Source organism: Micromys minutus (assembly GCF_963924665.1).
Source record: "Micromys minutus genome assembly, chromosome: 27".
Taxonomy (NCBI): domain Eukaryota; kingdom Metazoa; phylum Chordata; class Mammalia; order Rodentia; family Muridae; genus Micromys; species Micromys minutus.
Window position 1 is genome coordinate 18,866,448 of NC_137962.1, and position 17,333 is coordinate 18,883,780.

The 17,333-nt window shown below is 49.8% G+C and overlaps 3 protein-coding genes across 8 annotated transcripts in view; 2 read left to right on the top strand and 1 right to left on the bottom strand.

Moving 5' to 3' along the window:
* LOC308437768 (cyclic AMP-dependent transcription factor ATF-7) overlaps window positions 1-6,954 on the top strand; it is an 85,397-nt gene extending 78,443 nt beyond the window's left edge. For both annotated transcript variants that reach the window (XM_080938922.1, XM_080938921.1), the window contains exon 12: window positions 124-6,954. In XM_080938922.1, the coding sequence (XP_080795048.1) occupies window positions 124-341 (218 nt within the window). In that variant the 3' untranslated portion in view covers window positions 342-6,954. The remainder of the gene's footprint in view (window positions 1-123) is intronic.
* Window positions 6,955-7,058: 104 nt separating this feature from the next.
* Window positions 7,059-10,021, top strand: NPFF (neuropeptide FF-amide peptide precursor). Its single transcript, XM_080939204.1, has 3 exons — window positions 7,059-9,394; window positions 9,623-9,762; window positions 9,869-10,021. The coding sequence occupies exons 1-3, from the start codon at window positions 9,293-9,295 to the stop codon at window positions 9,969-9,971; spliced, it is 345 nt and encodes a 114-aa protein (XP_080795330.1). The 5' UTR covers window positions 7,059-9,292; the 3' UTR covers window positions 9,972-10,021.
* A 288-nt stretch (window positions 10,022-10,309) lies between these two features.
* Window positions 10,310-15,515, bottom strand: TARBP2 (TARBP2 subunit of RISC loading complex; the record flags this gene model as incomplete). 5 transcript variants are annotated; one of them, XM_080939191.1, is made up of 9 exons in its annotated part: window positions 15,198-15,495; window positions 14,514-14,683; window positions 13,267-13,369; window positions 12,635-12,727; window positions 12,073-12,145; window positions 11,771-11,888; window positions 11,321-11,448; window positions 10,826-11,027; window positions 10,310-10,702 (listed from the first exon to the last, which is right to left on the bottom strand). In XM_080939191.1, the coding sequence occupies exons 1-9, from the start codon at window positions 15,248-15,250 to the stop codon at window positions 10,545-10,547; spliced, it is 1,098 nt and encodes a 365-aa protein (XP_080795317.1). In that variant the 5' UTR covers window positions 15,251-15,495. The 5 variants fall into 5 exon arrangements, with proteins under 5 accessions (XP_080795317.1, XP_080795320.1, XP_080795318.1 ...); XM_080939194.1 differs by lacking the exon at window positions 15,198-15,495 and having other exon boundaries at window positions 12,635-12,710; window positions 14,514-14,532; XM_080939192.1 differs by lacking the exons at window positions 13,267-13,369; window positions 15,198-15,495 and having other exon boundaries at window positions 14,514-14,519.
* Window positions 15,516-17,333: the final 1,818 nt, after the last annotated feature.

The window sequence follows — 17,333 nt, forward strand, 5'->3', positions numbered from 1 at the left end:
TTTAAAATAAAGATGAGATTAATTTTCCTTTGTATTATTTTTGATTATGACAAAGAAGAGTCCTTTCTGTGCCTCTGCCTATTTTCTAATGACTTGCTCTCTGTTTCTCCTCCTTCCTGGCAGAAAGTCCCAAGGAAAGCTCAGAGCCAACGGGTTCTCCAGCCCCAGTGATTCAGCACAGTTCTGCGACAGCCCCTAGTAATGGCCTTAGTGTTCGATCTGCAGCTGAAGCTGTGGCCACCTCAGTCCTCACACAGATGGCCAGCCAAAGGACAGAACTGAGCATGCCCATACAGTCACACGTGATCATGACCCCACAGTCGCAGTCTGCGGGCAGATGATGCCTCCCATGATGGAGAGGTCCCCAGCCAGAGCTCGCCCGCCTGAGCCAAGAGAGAGATCAACTTACCCTCCTGTCTGCCTTGGAATTGGCAGTATGGAGAGGGAGAAATTGTGTGTTGTGAGTATGGACAGATGTGGGGCTTTTCTCTTTAGCCACATGATCATGTACAATTAACACCTGTACTAGGGGCTTCTGGCCCCAAAGCTACATAGATCATCCCCCAAGGGTAGGGTTTCTTATATACCTACAGCCAAAGGCCTTTCCATATGGTCTGAGCAATCATCCCTGGCCCTGATGCATGTGTGCCTGTCTCTTAACACTAACCCTTGCACTTGTAGGTTTGGGGTTTCTCAGTGTCCTCTCCTCCCATTGAGCTGTGGCTGTTACCTTCTTATTTCTTACTAGCATGCCACTTCCTGCCAGAGGGAGACGAGATTTGATGGCGTGTTACTTGCTGACCCATCCCCAGCCACCCCATGCACTCAGGACTTTGTCTCCTAATAGCTGCTTATTTGTCTCTTTCCCCTTCCTAAACTGCAGTGAAACATTCACTTGTTGAGAATGTAATACATTTAATGTATGAGGTAGCAGTGTTTCCACCTCTTCCATGTGCTTTCTTCCTATCTGCTACCACAAACAAACACAAACAAACAAAAAAAACCAGAACTCTGAGAGTTTGAATCATTTTTCATTTCCAAATCCATTGGTACCTCATTTCGTCTCTTGACTTTTCTTAGTCTAGTGGTGGGGTCTTTCCTACTTCCCCACTATGCCTTGGGAACCTCATCTTGTGGCCTTATTGTTAGTGGCAATGAAAAGGGAGAGAGCCAGGGATCTATCTGGGCTTCCCTATCTCTTTCCTACCCTCCAGTTCTAATCATCAGGGCAGACAGGAACAGTGTAATTTAAAACGTGTTCCATCAGGTTACTGGATTAACTGATTCTTTTATGTTTTACAAGAGTTTACTGGCCAAAGTCTACATATTGTCATCTTTGGTCATCTGTGCTCCTGCCTCTCCACTTTGCATCCCTGTCCACATCACTGCCTGTTCCCACTCTCACTACTTTAAGCTCAGCACTCCTAGGAGTTGTCAGACAGAAGCTGCTTCCATTCTCTGTCCCTCCTATAGCTCTCAGCCTCCCCTCTTTTCTAAGGTTTGTCTTGTACCCACCAGTGTCCAGCCATCTCTCAACCACCTTCCCTTTTTCTCACCTGGCTCTTAGCCTACCCACCAGGTGTCTCTAGTCCTGAAATTTCATTGAACTTGTCCATGGTACGGGCTCCAAGGCTCTGAAGCATCATGGTTGAGGTCGTGGGTGCTTCTGAGTATAAGACTGACTGGAGAGGGGAGTATACACTTCTCTATCCAAGCAGAGTACTCAGGTTATGGCCTGTCTGTGAGATTGCTGTCTATGGCTGTTGGCTGCCCTTACTTTATGGGTTAAAGAGAGAAAAAATACACCTCTCCTCTTCCTCATCTTTCCTTGGCTCTGAGCTATGCAGACTCTCCAGAGCCAGAGGCCTGTGGATAGATAGGTCAGCTTTAATAGCTCTTGAGTAGAGAATCCTCCCCGTTGTCCTAGAACCACCTTCTGCCATCTGCTCCAGCCAAGTCCTCTTTTCTAGCTTCATCTTAACTAAGCAGAGTAACTGCTTGCTTCCTTTTTGGTCTTCCAAAATTGACTGTCATGGAGGAATGAGGAAATGTAGCTTATATGATTGTTTGCTCAGAGTTTAGACTAGTGAGCCCATCCTGTGACATGTTTGTATGTTTTATGTAAATTTCCCTCCTGCTCTTTAACATCAGTGCTGAACAGGCCACACCCAGTAAAAACTAGGAGCTGGTTTTATAGTCTTCTACCACAGGGGCTTAGCAGGAACAGCCTCTGAGGTGACAAGGCTAGCAAATGTCACAGCAGATGGTTGAGGGCAGGTTACCATCTCCAGGGGTTTCACTTGGCATTAGAAACTCACAGCCATAGTTTGAGCTCAGGACTTCTTTAAAAGGCTGCTTCCTGGGATTTTTTTTTTCTTTCCTGCTTATGAATTGTTTGTTTCTTTCTTCCTTTCTTTCTCTTTCCTTCTCTCTCTCTCTCTCTCTCTCTCTCTGTCTCTCTCTCTTTCTAATTGTCTTGACTTCCCAGTAGCAACCTTACACTAAAGCATGACTGAGCTTTTAGCTCTCAAGGGGCCTTAATAGACTCTTGGCTATTTTTCTTCCTCCATCAGTCAGGTGTTTGAGTCGGTGTAACCTACCCATCTGTCCTGGGTTGCATGTCTAGTATATGTGGAGGTTCTTTGTCTGCTTCTCTGGAGTCTGTTTTCGTAGCAGGAACTCAGTACCTGACTGATGCAGGGCAGCACCAGAGCCCAGAAGCTTCACAGGAGAGCAGCACGGACTGAGCAACAGTTAGGACAACCCAGATGCCTTGGTAGTTGGTTCTCAGCTTCCCTCTAAGAAAGCAGAGCAGGTGCTCATGCAGAAGCTTCTCTTACAGTCAGGATCACCACTACCTACATTATTGCTGCCAGTAGTCACAGCCCCAACCTTCGCCTTCTAGACTTGCCTGAACCAGAACCAGATACCATAGAGGGTGTCAATAAACCCTTCTTGACAACTGACTATGATGTGTCATGGAGGGGTCTCTGGTCATGTCTATTTGGAGTTCTATATGCCTCTTGTGTTTGGATTTCAGTTCCTGTCTCTAGGTCTAGGAAATTTTGTGGTATAATTTCATTAAATAATTTGGCTAATTCCTTTTGAATTTAATCTCAGGTCCTCCTTCTCCCCAGTGGGTTCTGAGGTTTGATTGGTCTTTAAAATATATCCTAGGCTTCTTGAAAATACTGGTCATGTTCTATAACTTCTCTCTCTCCCTCTGTGTGTGTGTATGTATATATATATTATTGACCCAACTTTGTGCTCCACTGCAAAACTGCATGATCTTATCTCTTGGGGACACTATCTGGTGAGAGTTTTCATTAGGTTGTTTCTTTCATGTTAATTTTTGTCTTGTTCCTTCTCCATTTTTGAATGCCCTCACTAAAATCTCCCTCCATGTGTCTGACTTTCTCCCCCAACTTACCCACTGTTTTGTTCATCCTGGAGGCTTTGTATATATTTCCTAGTTCACTCGTGTGTATTTGAGACTTTCACATTGACTCTGAATTCTTTCTTAGACATCTCAGTACTTTTGGTTTTCATTAAGGAGAGGTTTGTAGTGTGTCCTAGTCCACTGTTGTCTTGTGTTCTTTGTGTTTCCTCTGTGGTGTTTTGTGTATCAGTCAGAATGGATATGTCCTCCAGTTTTAACTCATCTTTTTCCAACTCTGGTTTTGGTTTTTAGTTTTATGTAACTGAGCCCTTTTTCAGAGCTCTATCAGAAAGGAGCAGGAGCTCAGAGTGAGATGTCGTAGACCCATGAGTGGTCAGAGGCCTGGTCTGTGCTCACTTCATATAACACAGAATGTTCAGAGTTCCAAAGGTTAGGAAGCCTCCCAACACCCAGGGAGAGCTGGAAAGGACACAGCTTCTTCACTCCCTTCCTGTCGGCTGAATACGCCTCATCTGGCCTCATCTGCCCACCTCCGTCCTTCACTCCTGTCCATGGCTGTAAATACCAGACCACATACTGAAGGGAGCTGTGCTGGTGAACCTTGCCTTGCTGCCTGCCTTCCCTCTCCCACCTCAGGAACCTGCTCTCCAGCACCATCATCCTGAGAGATAACTGTACTTTAAACAGCCTGAACCACCAAAGGTGCTAACTCCTGAGATCATTCTCCCCAGTGTGCCCTTCCATAGCTTTCTTCCCATCCTCAGAACACATTTCCATTATTATCTATTGTACCTACCAAAAAGAAGGATGTTGTTTTGAAAAGAAAATGGTGGTCTGTTTGGACTCATCTTGCAGCTGTGTCGCATAAGCCTTTGTTGATACGCTTTCTACTTTCTTTAGACATGTGTGGCCAGGGTGGGAAGTGTGGTGGGACAGGACAAATGAGGATCCTAAGGCCTATCAGAAGACCCTTCCCCACTCCAATCCAGCTAGATATCCTTACAAATTCTGTTTCTGTCTATATACCTGCATATGCATAGACAGATCCCCTACTCCACCAGAGTGGTGATCCCACAGGAAGTACAGTGCCTGCTGGCCACATTCCCACCTTCTACACTGTTGCTTTGAGGTAAAATCCTACCCTAGAATGAACATGGCTGGTGAGAGCAAGGCAGTTTATTTCCTTGTAGATGCAAGTGTCTATTTCAGCTACTAGGTATTTTCTGGTTTTTGTTTTGTTTTTTAGTGTTGAGCTAGTAGGCTATCAGCCAGCTCTTATAAGGCTCTAGCTGTTAAATGGCTGTGAGCACTAGGTTAACTAACCTTACCTTAGGGCAGTGCTTCTCAGAACATGGCCCAAGAGCAACAGCAGCAGCAGCATCACCTGGAGAGCTTGTTAGAAATGCACATTGTTGGCCATCCCAGCCTCCTGAGTTGGCCACTCTGAAGGCGACCTTTAATTAGCAGTCTCTGCTGCTGGTCCACACTAATGTCTGAGAGTCCCTAGAGGACAGGCTGGGAGCATCTTAGCTCTCTGGTGACACAGATTACTTTAAATGTCTTTTCTGCCTTAGAACTGATGTTTTTATTTCCCCCAGTCCTTCCCTCCACCTCCATTAAAACAGCATCACCATCTCAAGCTCCAGGCTGGTTTTCCTTCTTCCTTCATCTTAGCTCTGAAACGTCTGCCTGAATTGGTTTGGGCAGGACTTACTCTAATTTCCTTCCATTCTTGGTGGCATTAACCAGCAGGAAGGCCAGGACTGGTGGCACACACCTGTGATCCCAGCACTTGTGAGGGAAGCAGAGACAGGCAGATCTCTGTGTTCAAGACCAGCCTAGTCTACATAGGAGTTCACAGCCAATCATAGCTATGCAATGAGACCCTGTCTCAAAACAAACAAACCACAGATCAGCAGGAGCCATAGTTGTCCATTTCTTCCCTGTGCATACACATCTCTTGCAGGAAGAATAGCCTCCACCCCCACAGTGGAGCCTCCTACATCCTGATAGAGTATATGTTGAAAAAAAGCCATGTGTATCTATGAATATATCTGTTCTCCTATATCCTTTTGACATGTAGCAATACCTCTCCAACCTCAAGGAACTCAACCCAGTCTGGATCTCCCCAGGCTCCAGGGGTAGACTCCAACAGGTGGGAGGATACAGTGCTCTGGGCTGTTTTGTTACAAATGTGTCTTCTGTCCTTTACCCCCACCCAATTCAGCATGACCCCTGTGAGCAGGCTCTCACAATCTCCTGGGGCAGGGCTGAGGCAGGGGCTTTCAGCTCTTTCCCGTAACCATCCCTTCTTCCTTCCCCCATTCCATTTAGCAGTTATCACCCAGCCTCGCCTTCTCCCTCCATCCTTTACCCTGACATATACTGTGCCTTATTTATGCTGCAAATATAACATTAAACTATTAAGAGAATCACTGGTATGTTTGGTGCTTCCCTACGCAGACTCATGGAGCCCATTGGTCACTTCTAGAGACTCTTCCCAAGAAAAGAGACTTGAGAGTATACAAAGAGGTAGACAAAGATAAGCTTTCTCTAGAGAAGAGAAGGAAAGGCTGGAGAGATGGCTCAGTGGTTGAGAGCAAAAACTGTTCTTGCCTCAAAAGATCCAAGTTTGGTACCCACACCCATGTTGGTTTACAGACACCCTTTACTCCAACTGCAAAGGATCTGGTAATGCACTCACCTGCCTAACCCTCCCTCAACACATACACAGTTAAAAAGTAAAAATTTAAAAGAGGAAAAAGCCTGGAAACTCGAGGCAAATTTTATAAAAGCAGATAAAAGCTCACAGAACAAGTAATGATCGGGGTGAGGAAGATAGACAGCTGAGCCACTGATCCTTCCTGTGTCTGTGTCTTCCTGTATATTCCACTAAAAATGGAAACCACCAGTGAGACAGAACAGGTACCTCTAAGGGGTTGGTGTTTGGTGGACTTGGAGCCTCCTTAGGAAATGGAACTGTTGTTATCCCTCACTGTGTGGGGCTGGCAAGATGGCTCAGCAATAAAGGTACTTACTGCCAAACCTGGAAACCTGAGCTTGATCCCTGGACACATGTAGAAGGAGAGAACTGGCAAGGAGTTCTCTGAGCTCCACATATGCTCTGAGGGGTGTGTCTCACCTTCTCCCCAGGTAAATGAATACATGAAAACGTGGTGGTGGGGAACACTTGTGAGTCCAAGAAAGAACATTGCTAAAAGCTAAGACCAAGAGTCTGGGAGAGGACTGGAGAGATAGCTCAGTGGATAAGAGCACTTGCTGTTCTTCTAGAGGACTTGGGTTCATTTCTAGTCAGGTGGTTCATACCTGGAATTCTATCTCCAAAGTATTGGACTCTGGACTGGCTTCCCCAGGCACCTGCTCTTGCAGACATATATATATATAGTATTGTATTATATATATATCAGATATAAATATATAGATATATTTGGGGGGGGGACAGGGTTTCTCTGCGTAGTTCTGTCTTGGAACTCACTCTGTAGACCAGGCTGGCCTTAAACTCAGAGATCTGCCCTACCTCCCAAGTGCTGGGATTAAAGGTATGTCACCACAGCCTAGCCGAGACCTTGTATTTAAAATAAAGTCTGGAAAGTGATAAATAAAAGTCTGTAAGATGAGAATCCTAACACAAGGCAATGTAACAGATCAGAATGATTAATTTGTGTAGAGGTGCCTGCTCTGCAAGTTAGAAGGGAACCAGCATCTTTGTGAATGTAGCTTCAGCCCAGACTTTGGTATCTGGCAGCAGTGCAGTGAACAGAGAGGCTGCTGGTACTCAGTCCATTTGCTGTTCACTACAGCCTCTTGATAATGGGTTAGATTTTTTTGTTATCTGGGTGCTGGAGATTGTGCTCAGGGGCCCCCAGCAATTGCTTCTTTATTTTGTTTTGTTTTGAGACAGGGTTTCTCTGTGTATAGCCTTGGCTGTTCTAGAACTAGCTCTCTAGAGGAGGCTGGCCTCCACTCAGACTAGTCTGCCTCTGAAGTCTCAGAGTGAATTCAGAGAGCAAAGTTGAAAAACTGAATTCCTGCCTGGTGTGGTGGTGCACGTCTGTGATCTCAGCACTTGGGAAGCTGAAAACAGAGGCCAGTATACTGGGCTACATATAGAATCCCAGTCTTAGAAAACCAGACAAGCTGGGCACTGTGACACACACCTTTAATGTGTCACTTGGAAGGCAGAAGTATCCTGGTCTACATAGTAAATTCTAGGCCAGCCAAGGCTAAATTAAATAGTGACACCCGTTTCACTCACACTCAAACACACAACCCACAGTGGAGAGGGAGAGAAACCAAGAAGACCTACAACAAAAGCAGCAGTGAACTGTTGTAACTATAATGTGTGACAAGTTCTATGGGAAAATCATGAGACAAAGCTTACAGAAAGGTTCACCCAAGCCTGGATATATTGTATTCTAGAACATCGGATAGAAACCTGATCTAGAAAGAAGGTCTCCCTCTGCAAGTAGAATGCCTGCCTAGCTTACACAAGGCTCTTTATTTGGATTTGATCCCCAAGAAAGAAATTTTAAAATGCCACCTATCCACAAACCTAAAAAAAAAAGTTGGTTCCAATAAAGTACTTCCCTGCTGAGCAAAGATGTGGATACATGGTATGTGAGGGGCTTTTACATTTGGACTGAGAGATGTTGAGACTCCACTGAACAAGCTAAGACCTGTGGTAGAGGCACCAAGAAGCTAAAGCCCACTCAGCACTGTCTCTGGAGATGGTAAGTTCCCCAGGACTGGAGTGGGAGGAAGGCAAAGGGAATTACGGTTGACATTTCATAACACCAGGTCTGTGCTTTCTTACAAAATGCATCCCAAATACTTCTCCTAGCAAGTGATTTCACTGTTCCCACATGCACGTGAAGAAGAGTTTGAGTGGCTTGCTTTGCTCATCAGGTAGAGCCCCGACGTAGTCCTTCAGTTCAGGCTAGAGACAGTGCACTGGCACCTGCAATTGCAAGTGAGGTTAGGACTAGCTCCTTTGAAGGGCCCTTTCCTGACCTGGAGTGATTGTCTTCCCCTAGTCACCAGCACCAATAGTATATTAGAACCGGAACCAGGCAGAGGCCATGCTGACTAGAGGGAACTCGAACGATGTAATAATCCCAGTCCCAAAAGAACTCTGTCCTGAAGTCCTAGACAAAATGCCTGGAAAAGGAAATGGCTGGATGTGGCAGTGAAGAGTAGTGGCCACAAGGTGGCAGCAGAGTTTCAGCTGAGAAGACCCATTCCCCATTTCTCTTGCCAAGATGTCCACAAAATTTACAAGCCACCTCTACTAAGTGTTCCAATAAGGGTCTCCTCTCTCACTTAAATATCCACAGGTAAATCTTGAGTAGTGAACCCACATTTAACCTCACTAGAAGCAATGGGGATTGAAATGGGCTGTGATCCTGACTACCCATTCCAGACAGTAGGGACCACGCTGGGACATCCTAGCCTGCTCTGAACTCTAGTTCCTTCCCATCCAGGACATAATGCCTAATCCTGACAGGAGTTTCTCCAGTCAGGAAGAAGAGGTGATCAACTGAAGCTTCTCCAACCTACTTGAAGAATTGGAGGTTCTTGTAAGGTTCCTCCAGGGCCTAGCTCTGACAAACTGTCTGCAATTAATGATGCTTCCTGTGCTCTGGAGACAAGATTTATGCATCTAATAAAGTCTATAACTCCAGGCTTTAGGCTGGGGGTAGGAAACTGAGAGCAGAAAGTCCCCAGGGGGTATAGGAGGGGGTCCCAGATGGCTCTTAATAGAGCCGTGCATTTCCATTGCCTGTCTAGATTTCCCCCCAGGCTGCTGCTGAGGCGGGGGTAGGGGACATCAGGTATAAGAAGCTGTGAGCCACTGAGGAGGCAGATGGCAGCATGGATTCCAAGTGGGCTGCTGTGTTGCTATTGCTGCTGTTGCTGCTGAACCGGGGCCACACTGAAGAGGCAGGGAGCTGGGGTGAAGACCAAGTCTTTGCAGTGAGTGAACATCCTGCTGCCCCGCCCACCCACCTCCATCTCCCCCTCAGCTGAAATTCATAATACAGGGTTTGATGTTTCCCAGGCTGTTAAGGTCTTCAAGAAGTCTGGCTTCTAAGGGAGGGAAATGACTTCTCAGCCCATGCAAGTTTCCCCTAAAAGCCATTCTTTCCCTCCATGTCTTCAGTGTACATTGCCATGTTCCTTTCCTGGCTACTCTCATCACAGGAAGAAGATAAGGGATTCCACCCACCACAGTATGCCCACACTCCAGACAGGATCCAGACTCCTAGATCCCTCTTTCGTGTTCTGCTCCAGGCCATGGAGAAACCTAGAAGGAGCTCAGCCTTCCTGTTTCAACCCCAGAGGTGAGTTCCAAAAGGCAGAGGCTGGGAAGGGTGGAGGGCAGAGGAAGATGTAAGGGAAGGTGAGACAGAGGGAGTGCAGACTAAAGATGAATCAATCTCTCCTAAGGTTTGGCAGAAATGCTTGGGGGGCCTGGAGCAAGGAGCAGCTAAGTCCCCAGGCTAGAGAGTTCTGGAGCCTAGCCACTCCTCAGCGCTTTGGGAAGAAGTAACATCATCTGCTGTGATATGTCTGCATGTAAAATTACTTCCCAATGTTCCATGTCTGTCCCCAAATAAAATGGTCTGGCTTCTGAATCCCTGTGTTTGGACAAGGCTTTCAGGGAATGGGTGGGAGCCCAAGGGCCATAGTTAAAGCCCCTTCATCTCCATTCCATCAGTCTCCAGCCATTCTTCCAAAATGCTCCCCAAGGCTACTGCACCTTGCCTCCTACCTGTAGCAAAAAGAACAGGGGGTTCACAAGGAGAACAAACACACCATGTGTATTTCTTTGATACCCTCATGACCCAAGGCCAGAGAAAGCAGGGTTTAGGAAGCCAGAGAGCAGCATTTATTCTGGACTCCATCCAATAGAATTCCAATTTCCTTTCCATCCATTGAGAGCAAATCCTGTGCTGGCTGGGGCCCTGTGGTTCATGGTTCCTTGCTTGCCTGTGCCTTCCTCAGTCTCAAGGCAGGCAGGCTGTGTCAGAGGTAGAGATGGCACCAGAGCTAGGTGGCTGCATGGACCCGGGGCAGAAGGAACAAGAAGTAAAGGGAACACATCCATCACTGCAGTGGTGTGCTACTTGCTACCCGCCATGATCCTGAGGTACTGTAGGGCGCGGCGAGCAGCATCTCCTCGGGCTGCCTCCCTGGTAGTGGCAGAACCGTAACACACAGTGGCTGGCTGGGTGGACAGTTCCACTAGGCACTGGCAGAGCCCACTCAGGCTCAGTTCCTCTGGAAGTCAAGAAAGAGGAGGGAGGCACTGGTGGGGAGGGGGTGCCAAGCAGTGTATATTACCCATATCCCAACTCCTTTATACTTGCTTTGATCCAGTCCCCAGTCCCTAGCCGGCCATACCGATATCCAGATAGCTGATATGGAAAGCCTGCTCTGCAGAGAGCTCACTGAGGACACTGCAGCAGGCAGAGCCCAGAGCCCCTAGAGAGCCCACGGAGCAACTGCGAAGGGACAGGATCTTCTCTCCCACAGAATTCCGCAAGGAATCCCAGGTGCAGCCAGGCCCACGGTTCCTTAGTCCATCCAGGCGGGAGCTCACACCCTAAGGAGAAGGGTGAGAAAGCAGCCAAGGGGCTGTGGGACCCAAGGACTGGGCATGCTCTGACTCTTGGTGGCCTTCCTCATCCCAAGAAAAGTTGCCTGCCAGGGCTTTGCCCTAATTAAGCTTTCACTAGTAGCTAATTAAGTTAAGGGGACTGCTGGGTTCACAGGTTCAAGGAGCCTTGGGTTTGGTAGAAAAGCAGGTCCAGACTCACTTCCAATTCCCAGACCCAACCCAATTCCTCACCATGTCCTCCAGCGTGAACCATATGGTAACCCACAAGAGCCACTTACAATGGAAAAGTGATCGTCATCAGGCTCTGCCTCGTTGCCATCCCGGGCGTCCAGAGGTACTGTGTGCACTCGAAGCAGCATCTTAGCTGCTGCATTACGCTTTGCCAACTTTTTGGAAGTGCCACTGCCTGAGATGGGGAAGGAATTATTCAATTTGGGGACTCCTAACAGACCAATGCTTTCCCTCTAAGTTAACTTGGATAGAAGATCCCCTAATGGGATACCACTGCAAAGAGGAGCTCAAGGCCTGTTCTTTTTAACTGAGGAGTTGATGAGCCAGAAAAAGGGGAAAGATGGGCAGGGACAAGAAAGAGACAGGGAGACAAACGCTGAGCAAGGAGCTGCAAAGCAAAGGAAGCTGGGCAGAGCACAGCCAGGCAAAGAGCCACCTTGTGCTTGGATTACAGCGTGGCAGAGAGAAGGCAAGTGAACCCCCTTTTTCCCAGTTACCAATCTCAATGAAACGCTCCACCCGGCAGGTCATGGTGAACTCTTTTCGGTGAGCAGGCCCAGACTCCTGGGTCACCATGTACTCTGGCAAACGCCAGCCTTTTTGCACCACCAGCTCCTTGAAAGAAAAACAGAGAGAGTCCAAGGCTTAGTGAGGAAAGGCTCCTTAGCCACAGGGTCTTCTACCAAGAGCCTCAGTCTTTGAATGAGAAGAATGACCACCCCACCCACAAGTACACACATCCCTGCCTCACAGCCCTAGTTCACAGAAGACCGCACACGACAATGAAGATGAGGCACACCTGCAGAGCACCAACAGGGTTGCACTCAGACTGCTGAGGAGAGACAGGGGGCTGCATCTCCATGGGAGGGCTCCTAAAGGAAAAACAGCCCAGGCCAATGCTGAAGAAAATGGTTTCTTCTGTCCTGGTCAAGGATCGAGTGCCAGCCATTACCGCCTCCCGATTCCTCACCAGGCAGGCAGCTATCTGTCCAAACATCTAGCCTTGTTCCTCCCTCCCCACCAAGGAAGGCCCTGCTACTTCCCAGGTGCATTCAGATGTGGAAATACTTCAGCAATATCCCTGTGACTGAGGTAAAGGAGCCAGTCCTGGAAGTACCTTTTGGGTCTCAAACATGGAGCCTGTACGATGTTTAAACAAATCTAACATATATCATATAGTTATTTAAACATCATAAATTACCTATCTCAAGCTTACCAACCAGCTGGTGCAAATTTTTCAATTCCGCCATCCTGTGTTTACTCTCAGGCTTGCTCATCCTGACCTGCCTGGGTCCAAGGGCTAAGGAGACTAGAAGCCGAGGTTCCCTCCTTCCTCCAAGATGTCAGGGGACTCAAGATACCTGGTTAGTACAGCAGATGGAACAGGGGCAGCAGCTTCTACAGCAGCGATAGGAGTGTCCTCAGGCAGTGAAGAGTCTAGGAGAGAAAAAGAACTTCCCGAGGGGAAGAGGGCCTTGGATTCACACCCATGTAGAAGGGAATAAGGGGGTGAGGTCCTTCTGACCTTTCCATCCCCGAGAACTCCTTCCCCCTGATGTAGATTCAGAGAGCCTCAGCAACAGCTCTTCCTCCTAGGATCCTCTGCTGACCCACACTGGCTCAGAAGCACTGAGACTGGGGTGAGGGGCTCAGAAAAGACAGTCTCTTTCTACCCAACAAGCTGCAACCTGAATGTGGAAGAGGGAAACCCATCTTGCTAGAAAGAAGGGGCATGCCGGGACCAACTTATCAGTCTTAGCCTCCACCCCCTATCCCCTATCTCATGCCCCAGGGCAGCCACCACCCATCAAAGGGGCTGGCTATCACCCTGAGGCACCCTAGAACACCCTGTTCAGCTTTAGAGGAAATTCTCAGGAAGGGGCCACAAGAGGGTGGCCATGAGTCACCAGACCACTTAGGGAGAGAAGTAGGTAGTGCAGAGGCCTAGGTTCTCAGCAGGGCTTCTAGTGTGCCTTGGCTGTTCCTCCCTCACCTGCTGTCCTCCAGGGCTGGTTCCAGCATGCTCCCCCCTTTGAGGTGTTTGAGGGCCACCTCAGCTGCCTTGTGCTTGGCTGCCTTCTTGCTGGGGCCCTGACCTAAGAAAAGGGGTGTGGGCAATACTGGAGGTCACCAGCAGGACAGCAGAGAAACCAGCCCCCACAGTCTCTCTCACACAGCCAGAGGGAGTGAACAGCCCTCTGACCAACCTCCCCTGTCAGAACTGGAAGGACTCTAATTGTTGGAATAGCCTTTGTCCTAGTTAGCTTTAACTGTCAGCTTGGCATAACCTAGGATCATCTGAAAAGAGCCTTAATTGAGGAACTGTCTAGATCAGCCTGGGCTGTGGACACTTCTGGGGAGGACTGGTTGATTGTTAATTGATGCAGATATGCCCAGCCCACTATGGTGCTACCATCCCTAGGCAGGTGGTCCCGAACTGTGTAAGCAATCTAGCACAGTATAAATAAGCCTGCCAACCAGCATGGAGTTATCTGCCATTGCTCCTGCTGTGCTTCTATGGCTGTGAAGTGAGTTCCTTGGTCAGAGGTAGCAAGGATGACTTTACTTTCTTTCTTTGGTCTGACTGATGATGTGAGTTTCTACCTTAGCTTCCCTCAGTAATGAATAATATAACCTGAACTGCAAGCCAATCAACTCTCCTCTAAACAGCTTGTGGTTAGGAACCTTATCACAGCAACAGAAATGGGCCTTTAACACCCTTCTCTTTCAGTCAGCTCCCATAACTGGGCCCTGCAGGCAGGACTTCTGAGCTCCAACACTGGTGTGCTGGGGAGGGATGTTTCACTCTGTCTTCATCTCCTCTTTTCTCTTCCTTCAGTAAACAGGAAAGAGAGACAACAAAGGGTCTGTTCTGAAGTCAGAGCTCTGCTCTGCCACTGACTACCCATGTTAACATGAGCCAGCCATTGACATTCCTCATACTAAGCTCTCCGTGTTCAGTGTGAAGCGTGAAGGCTAGCAGAGTGTGCTTGCTCCCCCTAGTACCCACGAAGTCAGTGTCTCATTTACTCTTCTTCTGGGGTGATAAAGTAGCCAGTAAGTCTCTCAGGTCTGTCCACCTCACAGCCCTGTTCCAATCCAAATGATGGCTTTACCCCTGAAATCTCTCCATCCCTCCCTGGCCTTAAAGGAGAGGACTGTGAGGTGATTCCATGATATTATGCCACGGGCCCTGTGAATAAATGCACACCCCAGCCAGGCTGCCCAGGCCTTCCTCACCAGTGCAGCTGGTGTCGCCAACGGTGACCCGGAAGGTGAAATTAGGTTGATGGGCTTGGCCCTCAGCTTTGAGAAGGTCGTACACGGGCGTCTTTCCTATTCTGGTCCCATACTCCTGAAGAAGGCTGATCGGGGTCTTGCCCGGGTTGGCGGCCAGCATTTGCTCTATGCTGGGGAGGGGCACAGACCAACATCACACTTCCCCTTTCGGCACCCACCTGGCCAATCACTGTCACATTAGACCTAGCCACATTATAGGGTCCATGAATCCCCAGGCAGTATAGCATCCATTGACTGGGTTAAAAGGTGCAGGAGGGAAGCAAGGTCCCAAGGCAAGTGGAGAATGTACTGTTCTCAGTTAAGGCGAGGGATCCTGTGCCGTAGTGCTGGTTGGACGTGCACTTCCCCCTGGCACAATGCAATTCGGGAACCCAGTACCCACCAAATACACTGAACGTCGGGGCATAAAGCCCAGGGCTCCAGTGCAGTCTGGGAATCAAGCCAACCCCAAACTAGAGCTGGAGGCGGTGGCCACAGCCCCAGTGCATGCCGGGAACCTCTGCCCACTACCCCAGTGCTTGCTGGGAACAACCCTCAGGCCAGGTGCATGCTGGGGCCGCGCCGCTGCCCCTCCGCACCACCTCACACTTTTCGTCCTGCAGGAATCCAAGCGCGGCAGCTCACCTGGGCAGCCCGCAGCCTGTAGTAGTGTCGGAGCCCTGATCCTCTTCACTCATTCCCTCCTCCGTCCCCGCGGGCGCCACCGTGACTACAGTCTCCACGCACCCCAGTACACCGCCGACGAGCTAGGGCCGGGGCCAAGCCCGGAGTCGCGGCCGGTAGGGCCCGCCGCGGGGCATGCTGGGATCTGGAGTCCCCCGCCCACCCGACTCCTTGTGTCTTCATCAGGATCCGAGCTACCCGCCCCACAACCCTCAGCGAGGCTCGCCCGAGCGTCTGCACCGCCCTCTGGGAGGAGCAGACCCTCCGCGGAAGCTTCCCAAGCTACGAGTGGTTTTTGTTTTCTAAAGTCATCCCGCCTTCCTCCTTGCGCACCGCCTCCGCCCAAGCCGAGACTGTGAGCATGCGTCCTGGCTGAGTGTAGGCGGATGGGGGCGGGGCGGTGAGGGCTATCTCCCTGAGAGAACTACAGAACCCAGGCGCCCACGAGTCATCCGGGCGCCGCTACAGGCTTCGCTGCTTCATTGGCTGTACTGAGAGCAACTTCCTCTAGGCGCTTGTAGATTGGTCACTTGGCCTAGAGGGCGGAGACGAGGAGAGGTATAGCCTTCTTTTTTTGAGGAAAGGCTGTGATTGGCCGAGGAGGCTACTGGCGTGGTCCTTTTGCCGCCCCAGAGGGTGGGCCTTACATGGCCACTCCCACCCCAGAGCTCTAGGGTTTTGTAAGTCCGAGTTTTCCTTAGGCTCAGTCTCCCAGGCTCGAGCGTAAGCTTCTTGTGCCCTCAGCCTTCGAGTCAAAAATGCTCGTTGATTTTCTGTGGCTTGTTCTTGGTCTCTCTTCATTAATTTCCCGCAGCCTGTCAGGGTTTGTGCCTCTTTAGATCGGCCCTAGTGAACCTCTCTTTAACTGTCCGAGAATCATTAGAAGGACATTCTGCTGTGTTTAGTCTCAGCTGAAAGAGCACAAGAGTAATTAACGAATTGAAATACGCGCAGAGCTGAAAGAGTACTTTTGGATCCTCGAAGCCTTTATACCACCAGAGTGAAAGAAGTAGGGGGAATCTTGTGACCTTGGGCAGAAGGAGAAAGAGATAGCACGAAAAACGTGATTCAAAGAGTGTTTTTAGAAATGGGTCTAGGATGTCTTGTTAAGAAGGGATAGGGTTAGAGGTAAGAGGAATCTGTAGTGATAAAGAGCGATCGGTCATCCAGGAGCATTGAGGTGGAAAGGGAACTACGACTGGGTGGATTCCAATTGGGTGAAAATGGAGCAGCGGCAAGGGAAGGCCAGCTGGAGATATCGGTACGACAAGGGACCAGTGCCAGAGCGTTGTGTATACTGAGGGGCTGCACTCTCGGGGTATAGGAGTCTGTTAGACAGGCCACAAGGGGCTCCTACGGAATCCGCATGAGGACCAAAGTGGGGCAGCCATAGGACACCTCCAGGACGGAGGCACAGAGTCGCGGCCCGCCACGAGCCCGGAGCACGCCGGATGGCAACCGCGGGCTCCTTTAAGAGGCCGGCGACTCCAGCGCAGCATCCCCCGCTCAGGGCGTGTCCGTCCCGGGGGGCCAGGGGCGGGGGCCTTGGAAGGAGCGGGAGTTCAAGTCGAGTGGGGACGGGGCTTAGAGTAGGGGGTGGGGGCCAAAAGCTGGGGGTGACACCCGTGCACCTGAGCTCCACTCGAGCATCGCCGGTGACAGCTCTCCAGGTCCGGTAGAGGGCAACGGGGGGAGGAGGGAAGGAGGAGGAGGAGGCGGGAGCAGCATCCGGAGCGGAGCTGCAGCAGCGCCGCCTTTTGTGCTGCGGCCGCGGAGCCCCCGAGGTGAGAGCCTGGGCGATTTGTGGGGGTGGGGGGGCAGGGATGGGTTCGGGTCTTGGGATCCTGGCGTGAAGGGAGGGTCGGGATACAATTGTGGCGTGGTGGGGGAGGAGGTGACTCGAGGATGCTGAAGCCGTGGGATGGAGGAACTAGAGCCCTGGACCCGACGCCTGGTGATGGGAAGGAACGGGGCGAAGCTGAGGGATGCGGCGGCCCAGCTTCGAGACCTAGAGCCTCGAGAGCTGTGGTGGATTATGTGGGGATGAGGATGGCTAGAGGAAAACCTAAAGGACAGCGGGCAAGAGCACGTCCTCTT